Source organism: Lycorma delicatula, chromosome 11 (genome assembly GCF_047948215.1).
Source record: "Lycorma delicatula isolate Av1 chromosome 11, ASM4794821v1, whole genome shotgun sequence".
NCBI classification, from domain to species: Eukaryota; Metazoa; Arthropoda; class Insecta; order Hemiptera; family Fulgoridae; genus Lycorma; species Lycorma delicatula.
Window position 1 is genome coordinate 56,965,857 of NC_134465.1, and position 12,269 is coordinate 56,978,125.

General features: G+C 31.9%; 1 protein-coding gene across 1 annotated transcript in view; it reads right to left on the reverse strand.

Annotated features, from left to right (window-relative positions):
• The window catches only part of tho2 (THO complex subunit 2-like protein), a 134,716-nt gene that overhangs the window by 54,814 nt on the left and 67,633 nt on the right, over positions 1–12,269 (reverse strand). The window contains exons 22-25 of the mRNA XM_075378427.1: positions 11,939–12,196; positions 5,917–6,061; positions 1,833–1,986; positions 197–347 (exon numbers count right to left, since the gene is read on the reverse strand). Of these exons, the coding sequence (XP_075234542.1) occupies positions 197–347; positions 1,833–1,986; positions 5,917–6,061; positions 11,939–12,196 (708 nt within the window). The remainder of the gene's footprint in view (positions 1–196; positions 348–1,832; positions 1,987–5,916; positions 6,062–11,938; positions 12,197–12,269) is intronic.

The following is a 12,269-nucleotide window of genomic DNA, read 5'->3' on the forward strand; positions in this document are numbered from 1 at the left end:
CCTTATAGCTAACTGTCTTTCAAACGTAAAAACTGTAAAAAATGTATTATAACAACTGAACTCAGCATAAAGAATACCCATTATTTGAATCAGAAACATTCAACCGAGAAAATGCTAACAAAAAAAGAAATTATAAAGTTATATCTTGATTAGGTTTTAAATAAAAACAAAAAAAAAACAGAACTTCTTTACTTACCCTATAGGCTCTTTCTTCACGTAATAGCTTTTCTTCTTTCTTCTCTTTAGCCCGTTTTCCCATTTCTTCTCTTTTCTCTTCTTTTCTTAACTGCTTTTCCCTGTCAGATTGCTCTTTGTCCTTGCTTTTATCAATTTTTTCCCTCACTCCGCTAATGAGTAAACAAATAAAATAAAAAACAAATAGTTGCTTATATTGAAAGTTTATTTCTTAAACTTTTTTTTAATGACAAGATTATATGGCCTCTAAAATATAGAGCCACTACATATATGATAATATATATATATATATATAGTGATCATATATATGTTAAAAAAAAATCAAATACAAGATGCTAAACAATAATAATTATTGAAACTGAAATGTTCCACTCCAAAGGAATATAATACAAAACTGTGCTGCTACAAGCCTCAAGTATCACCAGCACAGTATACAGAAAACTGTTGCCACTGAAAGCCAAAAACACATTATTTTCATAATTTTTTTAAGGTTATATTTGTGGCATTTGCGACTGAGATGAATAATTTGAAGGAGCAAAGGGTTTGTGTTAAAATGTTGTTTTTAACATGAAATGAGACAGTGGTGTCAAAACACAAATGTTACAACAAACTTTTGATATTTAAGCTAAAAATAAGGCTCAAATCTACGAGTGATTTTAATTACATAAATAAATTTAATTAATTTACATAATGGTTTAATTTATTTAAATAACAGTAGAACATCCACTGGAGATGATATGTATTCTGGGTGTTCCTCAACAGTACAAATATTAACAAAGTACATAAAGAAAATTCATGAAGGTATTTGGCCAGTAAATGCACAGTAAATATGAGAATCATAAAATATCAAAAACTTGCCTACAAATTTTCATGTCTGATATGTTCAAGATATTTGAAGGAACATGACCACTGAGTTCTCAATAAAGCAACCTCAATTACTGACAATAAAACAGCCTCAACATAAACAACAATAATAATTAACAACCACTATCAACTACAGTAAACAGCAAATGACATTTGAAATTAAACTTTATGAAGAATGATTCTAGCATTTGTGTCTAAGAGGCAAAATTAGCGTACCTTCCCTATAAACTGCTCTGGTAGTTTCTTCAAATCTTCCAAGAACATATACTAAAAAATATAATTTTTAAAATTAGAAACAAGAATATTACAACATGAAAGATAACTTTTTGTTTCTCTATTACTCTACTTCCCCAAATAAAATATAAGAATTATGGATTGCAAATAAATAATATAAAAATTCAGAACTGTTTACAGTATTCATTATAACATTTTTTATTTAAGACTTGTAGGAACCTGTGTTCCTCTAAAGTAAAAATACAAATCGAATTAATATTACATGAAAGATTTACAAAGCCCACAAAAAATGTTATCAAAACATAATAAAAATTGAAGCCTAGGGAACAAGAACAATGAATAACAGCATTTAAGTTTTAATTACTGTAATTAAAGGCTTGGTCTGTAAACCTTTTGTGGATTGAAAAGCAAGAGTTTAATTGTTGTTGTGACACCTAGTAAGACAAATAGATTTATAAAATAAGTATTACAAATACAGAACTGTAAACCATTTAAGTTTTATATACTGTTTAGTTTCAATTTTTTTTTTTAAAACTTACGTTACAATGGTAATTTCAGACGGCCCCTTCACTGATGCTAATGTACCACCAGCTTCACCAGGATTAAAAACGAGCGTTCGTCTTTCTTTAACGATTATTAAATCTTTATCCTGTCGTGATTTATCAATCATTTGTATTGATTTTTCTCTATTATCTATAAAATACAAACAAACATTAGTTTAAAAACATACATAATATTTTATTTATTATTTTTTTTGAGTACTTCAGAAACAGCATCTTTTTGGACAAAATTCAGAGTGTTAATTTTAAACTTATACTATAGAACACAGATATACTGCTATGTCAACAAATATTTATCAGCAGTGTGTAGCTTGACCATGAAAGCAATCTCAGCATTATATTAGACTTAACAACACCAGTCATTGTCCCGCTAAAAAAATACTGATTATTTTTTTTACTTTATAGAGCTATGTATCTAATTATATTTTTGGTAACATCAAGTTACTCTCTCTATGAATCATGAGACCTTGCCAATGGTTAGAGGCTTGAGTGTTCAGTGATAAAGAGTAGCTGGACTGAAGGTGCAAACATATTGGAGAGGTATCTGTTGACAGCCAGACTAAGGACTGATTCCTGAAAGAGGGCAGCAGCTCTTTTCAGAAGTTGTTAAGGGTGTAAGTCATGAGAACTTCAACGGCCATATCAACATCACTTAAACTTCGAGTATTGCACAGCTGAAAGCAATGGAAAACTACAGCTGAGTTTTTTCCCAGAAAATGTAGCTCTCTGCATTTTCATGTAACAAAGATGTAGCTGCCTTCCTTGGTAAAATATTCCGGAGATAAATTAGTCCCCCGTTCAGATCTCCGGGTGGGGACTGCTAAGAAAGGGGTCACCAGAAAATTAAAACCTAACATTCTACAGGTCGAAGCATGGAATGTTAAAGTCTAAAAAAGGTTGATAGGTTAGAAAATTTAAAGAGGGAAATGGATAGGTTAAATGTAGATGTAGTAGAAATTAGTGAGGTTTGATGGAAAGAGGAAAATGACTTTTGGTCAGGTGATTTTAGAATTAACCCAGCTTCAAATAAAGGGAAGGCAGGAGTAAGTTTTGTAGTGAACAAGAAGACAGAAAAGAGAGTAAAATGCATAGCGATAGAATCATTGTAATAAGGATAAAATCAAAACCAAAGCCAACAACGATTGTTAACATCTATATGCCTACGTGCCATGTTTATGATGAGGTAGTGCGTATACGAAGAAATTGACGAAGCAATTAAACATAAAAAAGTGGATGAAAATTTAATAATAGTTGGAGATTGGAATGCAAGCATTGGAAAAGGCAAGGCAGGAAATACTGTGGGTGAATACGGGCTGGGCAAAAAGAATGAAAGAAGGGATTGACTTATTTGAATTTTACACAAAGTATAATTTAATAATTGCCCACACCCAGTTTAAAAATCAAAATAGAAGAATACAGACATGGAAAAAGCCAGGTGATACAAGATATCAGACAGATTATATCATGGTTAAAAAAAGATTTAGAAAGCAACTCATTGACTGCAAAGCTTATCCTGGAGCAGACATTGATAGCGACCATAATTTAGTGATAATGGACTATAGATTGGGGTTTAAAAATCTGAAGAAAAGGTGTCAGATGAATCGATGGAAACTAGAGAAGCTTTAGGAAGAGGTATAAAGAAGATTTTTAAAGACAAATCCCACGAGATCTGAGTAAAAAAGATAAGGTAGAAAATATAGAAGAATGGGAGAATGTTAAAAAGGAGATTCTTAAATCAGCAGCAGAAGCGAACTTAGGGTAAACAAAGAAAACGGGTATAAAACCTTGGAAGGATATATTGCAGCTGACGGATGAATGTAGAAAGTGTAAGAATGCTAGTGATGAAGAAGGTAAAAAAAGGAATTATCGACAATTAAGAAATATTATAAACAGTACAAATTAGCGAAAGAAGATTGGATTAAGAAATGTTCAGAAGTGGAAAAAGAAATGATCATTGGTAAAATAGACGGATCATACAGGAAAGTTAAGGAGAATTTTGTGGTAATAAATTAAAATCGAATAATGTGTTAAACAAAGATGGTATACCAATTTATAAAATGAAAGAAAAGGTCAATAGGTGGGTGGAATATATTGAGTTATACAGAAGAAATGAATTAGAAACTGGTGTTATAGAGGAAGTCGAACAGGATGAAAAGGAAGATACAATACAGAGATCTGAATTTATGTGAGCATTAAAAGATTGAATGGCATAATGGCTCCTGGGATAGATGAGATATACCTGCAGTATTACTGCGCAGTGCAGGTGAGAAGGCGATAGATAGATTATAGAAACTGGTGTATAATATTTACGAAAATGGGGAAGTTCTGTCAGACTTCAAAAAGAGTGTTATTGTCATGATACCAAAGCAAGCAGGAACAGATAAAATGTGAAAAATATAGAACAATTAGCTTAACTTATTATGCATCAAAAATCTTAACTAGAATTTGTACAGAATTAAGAGAAGTGGAAGAAGTGTTAGGAGAAGACCAATTTGGTTTCAGGAAAAGTATAGGGACAAGGCAAATAATTTTAGCACTCAGATTAATAATAAAAGGAAGATTAAAGAAAAACAAACCAACATAGTTGGTATTTATAGACTGAGAAAAGGCATTTGATAATGTAGACTGCAATAAAATGTTCAACAATTTAAAAAATGTAGGGTTCAAGTAAAGAGATAGAAGACAACTGCTAGCATTTACAGGCAACAGTAATAATTAAAGAACATAAAAAAGAAGCTGTAATAAAAAGGGGAGTCTGAAAAGGATTTCCCTATCCCAGTTACTTTTCAATCTATATATAGAAGTAGCTGTTAATGATGTTAAAGAACAATTTAGATCCAGAGTAACAATGCAAGGTGAAAAGATAAAAACGCTACGATTTGCTGATGATATAGTAATTCTTGCTGAGAGTAAAAAAGATTTAGAAGAAACAATGAATGGCATGTAGGAAGTCCTACGCAAGAACTACCACATGAAAATAAACAAGAACAAAATGAAAGTAATGAAATGTAGTAGAAATAAAGTAGATGGACCACTGAATATAAAAATAGGAAGGGAAAAGATTATGGAAGTAGAAGAATTTTGTTATTTGGGAAGTAGAATTATTAAAGATGGATGAAGCAGGAGCTATATAAAATGCCAAATAGCACAGGCGAAACGAGATTTCAGTCAGAAATACAATTTGCTTACATCAAAAATTAATTTAAATATTAAGAAAACATTTTTGAAAGTATATGTTTGGAGTGTAGCCTTTTTATGGAAATGCAACTTGGACGATCGTAGTACCTGAGACGAAAAGATTGGAAGCTTTTGAAATGTGGCGCTATAGGAGAATGTTAAAAATCAAATGGGTGGATAAAGTGACAAATAAAAATGTGTTGCAGCAAATTGATGAAGAAAGAAGCATTTGGAAAAATATAGTTAAAAGAAGAGAGAGACACTTATAGGCCACATATTAAGGCATCCTGGAATAGTTGTTTTAATATTGGAGGGACATGTAGAAGAGAAAAGTTGTGCAGGCAGGCAACGTTGTGTAGGATGTAGGGGGTATATAGAAATGAAATGACTGGCACTACGTAGGGAATCTTGGAGAGCTGCATCAAACCAGTCAAATGACTAAAGACATCAAAGTAAAAGATAAAACTATTATCAAAACTGAGTTAAAGAATTTATTTCAAATGGAAATTGATTGAGATTCTGACACATTTTAAATGTTTCACACTGCAGCTAAATTCATCTCATGATTCTGACTGGAGAAAATTACTACCACAAAGCAATCTTGTCAGTAACTATTAGATTTCATAAACATGGAAAAACAATGAATGCATTGCACCTGATGTAAGACATGAACACAACAAAGATGTTGAGATCAAGGTTCATTAAAAATCACAAAATATGCCCAAAAGTAAACACAACTGACTTAAGGATATGGATAGAAGGCAATGCAATCTATTTCATTATACCAACCTGCTTGTAGGCTACAAATAGATTCAAAAACCTTGTAAAAAATGAAGGTACACACACATATACAACACACAAATACACGCACGTGCACAACACAAACCTGGTAAAGAAGTAACTGCAACAGTTTTCAGTTCTCCATTAACTTGTTTTATAGGAAGCGAACTAGCTCCTTGATTCTGCCCAGTTTCAGCTTTTTCACCAGTTTTATTTATAACTACTAGGCCAGAATCTTCTTTTTTTACAGGCTGAAATTAATAAAATGTTCATTAATTTACACACAAATACACTAAAATATATCTTGACATACTCATATAAGCCACAAAAAAAAATTATAGCAGAAGGTAGTAATTTTCTATAATAAATTTATTCTCAAAATGTTTCTTTAATATAATAATCAATTTAAAGGTTTTGGTGTCATTTAAAAGCTTTTCTTGAATAGAATAGCAAAATGATGAAATCTCAAAAAAGACCGTAGATGAAACAACAGTTTGGAGCAACCAAGAAATTTATTTGCATATATTCTTATTTTTGCATTACCATCTATTGCAAAACAACTGTTTTAAAAATATAAACACTATTTCCAGAAGATCAAGCCAACAGACATCAAGGTGGTCATTTATTAAATTTTTAACAATGCCATACGGTTTTCCAATGCCATTGTACAACTTTTCACAAGTTCAAAATACTTACTTTCATACCACTTTAGAAAAACAAAAAGCTTCCAAAATGGTAAGTAAACAGAATCCAGAACAAAAAGTAGCATTTAAAACTATTATGTTAGTAACCAATCCAGAACTTCCAGAGATGTATTCTCCTTGATGATGTCAGAGGCAGTGGAAAAGTTTACTTATACAAAATCTTTCCTAGAACTATTTGTGGAGAACAAACTACATCTTTACTTGTTGCGTCAACGGGAATCGCTGCTAATCTACTTCCAAATTGGAAAAACATATTTCAATCAGTTCAAATCAGTACCACCTTTAACTGAACCTCCACTTCACATTTTGATGCAGAATTATTTCATTCAAGTTGTCATAATTTGGAATGAAGCTACAATGGCTTCTTATTTAGTATTAACTGCATTTGATTGACTACTGGAAGAAATTATGAAAAGTCAGCAACCATTTAGGAGTAAGGTAATTTTACTTGGAAGGTGATTTAAGTCAAACTCTTCCTATTGTCAAACATGGTTACAGAACAAAAACAGTCAAAGTGAACATTAAATTCCAACTGTGGGAAAAATTTTAAATCTTAAGACTTAAAAATAATGTTCATTCAGCTGAACCCACTTTCAGCGAGCGGCTGTTAAGGCTTGGCAATGGTGACCATAAAACAATTGATTGTTTGTTTACCAGAGGAAATGATAGACCTTTCTGTATTTTATTTGATGGAGATATAGCCAAACAATAACAACTTAAAAGTTTCAGACTGTTATGCAATTACTAAAAAAGAAGCCATCCTTTGTTTCAAAAATTCAGATGAAGACAACTTAATTGAGAATGTTCTAAATGTTTTAATAAGCATATATTTAAGTTCTAACTCCATTGATTCAAGTAGTGTAGAAAATATTATCCAGTAGAATCTCTAAATGCATAAACTCTTTCAGAAATACCTGTTAATGAACTGAAATTAAAGGTAGGAAATTGTGATCATGCTTTTGAGAAATCTTAAAACAGAACGAGGTTTGTGCAATGGAGCTAGGTTAATTAATAGTCAAACAATTAAAAACAAATTTAAATATGGCAAAAGTAATAACTGGTTCATCATTAGATCAGTGAAATGGTTTTCATTCCCTGAAATAATCTCATACCCATTGATACCAACCTTCCCTTTTTACTAAAAAGACGACTTGCATTTGTAATGGCAAATCAATAAATCGCAGGTCAAACACTGGAATATGTAGGTATCTTCCTAAACCAGTGTTTGGCCGGGGACAGTTATAGGTGCTTTGTTAAGAGTGCAAAGATCTGATAACATAAAAGTTCAAATCGTCCATGGGCTAGAGAAAGACAAGTTACTTCAAGATTCAGAAAAAAAATATGTATAAAAAAATGTCCAGTGTAACTAAATTACAACATATTAAGAGGGCAGACACAGATTAAAATTATAAATTAATATGTAATACAATAAATTTAAATTAAAAATTGACAATATACAAAACATTTTCAGAAATGGGAAGGACTATTTTAAAATTGAAACTAAAGAAATGTATTTTTAGGTAAACCAGTAGTCACATAAGTGTTATACATTTTCTATAACAGAAAAAAGCATGTACTGCATAGGATACAAGTGAGGTACAGAGAAATCCAAAAGTTGTGCACATCAAATTAAAGTAGCTATAAATAGTAATATAGTTGAAAACATTTTATCGGCTACCAAAATGGGTATTAACAACAAACCTAGATGCCATTGTGATGGGTACTGATCACATGATGTATGCAGTAGTGCTTTGTTAATTGCTTGGTAAATATGTTTTCCCAAGAGCAACAAATTTTCATTGTAGAAGATTATTTTTCCATTCGTTCTTATGTGTGTGTTGTAGATGAATTTTGTGGGAAACTCCTGGATGTGGCAATGCCTAACAATTTGACCATAACAATATTAATCACCTACTTTAGAGAATGCAGATCAGTTTAAGACAATAAGAGAACCAGGGGGCCAGCCACTTTGACTGTTGCTAAACCAGCTGATGTTAAGAATAAGATGTACTGTTCACCTTCAAAAAGCTCGAAGAGACTATCAGCGCACTCTGATTTCATATGGAAGTGCTCAGAGAATGATGAAGCAGTTACTTTCATGCACATCATATTCGCAGTGTTCAGAACTGAAGATGCCAGATAAAGATAAGTGCATAGTGTACTGTACATGGTCTCGGTCATCTGTTGACAACCGTGGAATTGCAGAGCTTAACCCGTTTTCTTCCCTGATGAGGTGTGGTTTCACAGAGGCTACATGAACAGCCAAAATTGTGATTATGTGGTTAAACTGAAAATCCACATGTGCTACATGAAAATCCCCTTAGACACACTCAGAATATGGGAGTGCAGTGTGCCACATCAAGTTGTCAAATAGTGGGCCCATTTGCTTTGAAATTACAGTGAACAGTGTTATATACCAATACATTATATAGTTTATTCCACTTCTTGAAAATGATTTTTGGTTCCAGCAGTGCAGTGCTACATGTCACACATCTAATGAAACCATGCGTTTCTGTGCAAGTTTTTTGGCGATCATATCATCTCTAAAGGATTATGGCCCCCACATTCACCCAATTTGATGTCCCCAGATTTCTTCCTGTGGAGTTATCTTAAATAAAAGTCTATAAACAGGCGACACACACACTGGAGTAAATATGAATATAACAACAGGGATTAACAGGGCAGCTATTTTGAGCATATGTTGTAAAAATAAATAAATTTTTAAATATTATTACTTAATGTCTTATTTTTTTTTATTTTGATGTATCCAATTTTTGGATCTCTCTATATAATACACTGTATTCTTGCACCAGTTTTAGTTTTTCTTGTGACTAGCTTTTTTGCTAGTACAGAAATCAGAATCTTAACGTAAAAATAGAAATAGAATTTGATTAATTAATTTACAAGTTTTATTTATTCTGAAAATATTGACGGTATGGGTTCTAAATGTTTTCAGTAATAAGAATTCTAATTCTTGCTAACCAAAACATTTTTTACAGTTACAAGGACAAAAAATGTACAAGCCTGTGAAAAAAGGGACTGTTTATTATTTTATTTAGTGCAAGTTTTAAAGTCACACTTAAATCACTATTATATTATGTAGACCTAGAAACTGAGGGATAATTTTACATAGCTACATAAATAAATTAACAAACTACTTCATGTTGATAGAAACTAAGAAAATGGCTTATGATTCTATAGCCATTAAAAGTTTATGGAATATATCTGAGAGAAAAATAACAATTTAAAAAATTTTCATTATAAACATAACTTATTTTTTTAAATATGAAACAACAAGTTTTAGTGAAGTCAATAGGATTTCTGAGCCATACTGTAACAATTTCACACAGCATAATTGTCTTATCAGCTTAGCCATACTTCCATTGCTTAAAGGAATTATTTATCTCTATTTAAAGAATTTTATTTATTCAGTAATATCATATGTTAAAGATAAAATGTCTCTGAAATGATAAAACAAGAACAAGTGTCTCAATCTGAATATTCTCAAATCGTCATATACTCTGCTTGAGCATCTGTTACAAGGGATGATCAGAAAGTAAGTTACACCCCCTATATGAAACAAACACGTAAGAAAAATTTTTTTTATTTAACAAAAAACTACATATTTTTATCTATTTTTCGACATAATCACAAAGTTTTTCTAAACACTTTTCATACCTTGTAATAAGTTTTTCAATTCCACTCATAAATATTTTGTTCCTTCAATCACTTAAGGAACACTTCCTTCAGTTCATCATCATTAGCGAAACGCTCCCCTCACATGTCTCACTTGAGAGGACCAAGCAGGTGGTATAGTTGCAAGGTGCTAGGTGTCAGCACTGTAAGGCGGACGAGACCACACTTCCAACTTGAATTTTTGCAGTAACTACTTTGTCACATGAACTGAATGAGAAGTAGCGTTGTCGTGAAGAAAAACAACCCCATCACTCTATCTTCCCCATCGGTCTTCAATCTTGAATGGCTTTACGCAATTTTTTTAAAGTCGCACAGTAAAATTCGGCATTCATTGTTGTTTCTCAGAGCATAAATTCACTGTAAACAACTCCCGCAGAATCAAAAAAGACTGTCAGCATAACCTTTCGAACATATGACGACGTTTTCACTTTTTTGGCTGCGATGAATTTTTTTATTTCCATTCATGTGATGCTTATTTAGTCTCAGGAGTGTAATGAAGCATGAAGCACCCAGCTCTCATCCCCTGTGATGATTTGTTTCAAAAACTGTGGACAAGTCCTGGAATAACATTGAAGAAAAGAAAGAGCAGATGCAAAACGTTGATGTTTATGGTTGTTGGTCAACAGATGTGGCATTCATCGTGAACACATCTTATGGTAACCAAGCTGATCGTGAATAATCACAAACACACTATCACAACTGAAGTTAAGTTCACTTGTAATCTCTCTAATTTTAATGCGTTAGTTACTCAAGGTTATTTCATTCATGTGTTCCGCGTTACCTGTTATGTTTGCAGTTGGACGCCCAGCACGCAGTTCGTCAACACACATTTGTTCTGTTTCTGAACATTTGGCACAATTTGTGATCATGGAGCATGACATTGCATTCTTACCGTATACCTCAACAATTTGGCAAAGAATTTCACTAATTTTTTGCCCACAAAAATTGGACTACTGAATGCACGTCTATGCTGGATAAAACCTCTAGAGGAACACCATGTTGTCAACAACACTACACACGTACTGAATGTCGTACAGAATTTTTGCTGAGGGAACGTGAAAACAACACAACCAGTACTGCCACCACAAGACATTAATATATCCCTTTCAGTTCAAGAACATGGCAAGGTTGTAACTTATTTTTTGATTCACCTCTCATAGAAAACAGAAAACTCTATTGTAGTGTTACTAAAAACTGGAATTATTTTAATAAGCTCCTCAATAATTACTGATTTTACTGATAAAAGCAATTCAACAGTTAAAACAGGTCTAGGTTAAAGATGATTACACACTTTCAAACCTAATGTCATACCAACATCTATCTAGAATGTCTTAGGAACACTCTAGAAATTAAACAAATAAATTGCCTATGGGCAGAACCCACATTTAATAAATATGTTTCTCTAGATCGGTTGCTAAGTAGGATGCATCACCCAATGCTGCTGGCATTTATTAGTGAATACAAAACAAAGCACATTAGTCAATGCCTCTTAAACAACTAAAAATAAATAAATAATAAAAACTGAGACAGTAAGTTTTATCATAGGTATTCATCATACAAAAACTTGAATTGTTTTCTCTTATGATTATCTGACCTAAAAGGTAAAAAAATTAAACATTCTTTAAAAATTTTCACAATGTTATGTCACAGAACATGAATCTGACACAATGATTTACTAAAATTTCACTAATATACTTAACAAAACATGTAAAGTTATGAAACCCTTACCCGTTCACTGACAAGATGAAAATCATTTTCACGTATCATTTGTGATGCTTTTGCTTTTAATTGACCACTGTAACTTGTTGCTAATGTATAAAGATCTTGTCGCTGATTTTTCTCATCTTCTTTAACTTTTTCTATTTTCTTTTCAATAAATTGTGATAATTTTGAAAGGACAGGAAAGTGTGGTAATATCTTAATTAATATAATTAAAGCATTTCTAATTTGTACATAGTCTTTTGACTCTAAACAAACCAACATAGCCTAGAAAATAAAAGAATAACTCATAACAAATAAATAATTATAATATTAATAACATGTTATGTTAAAACTTATT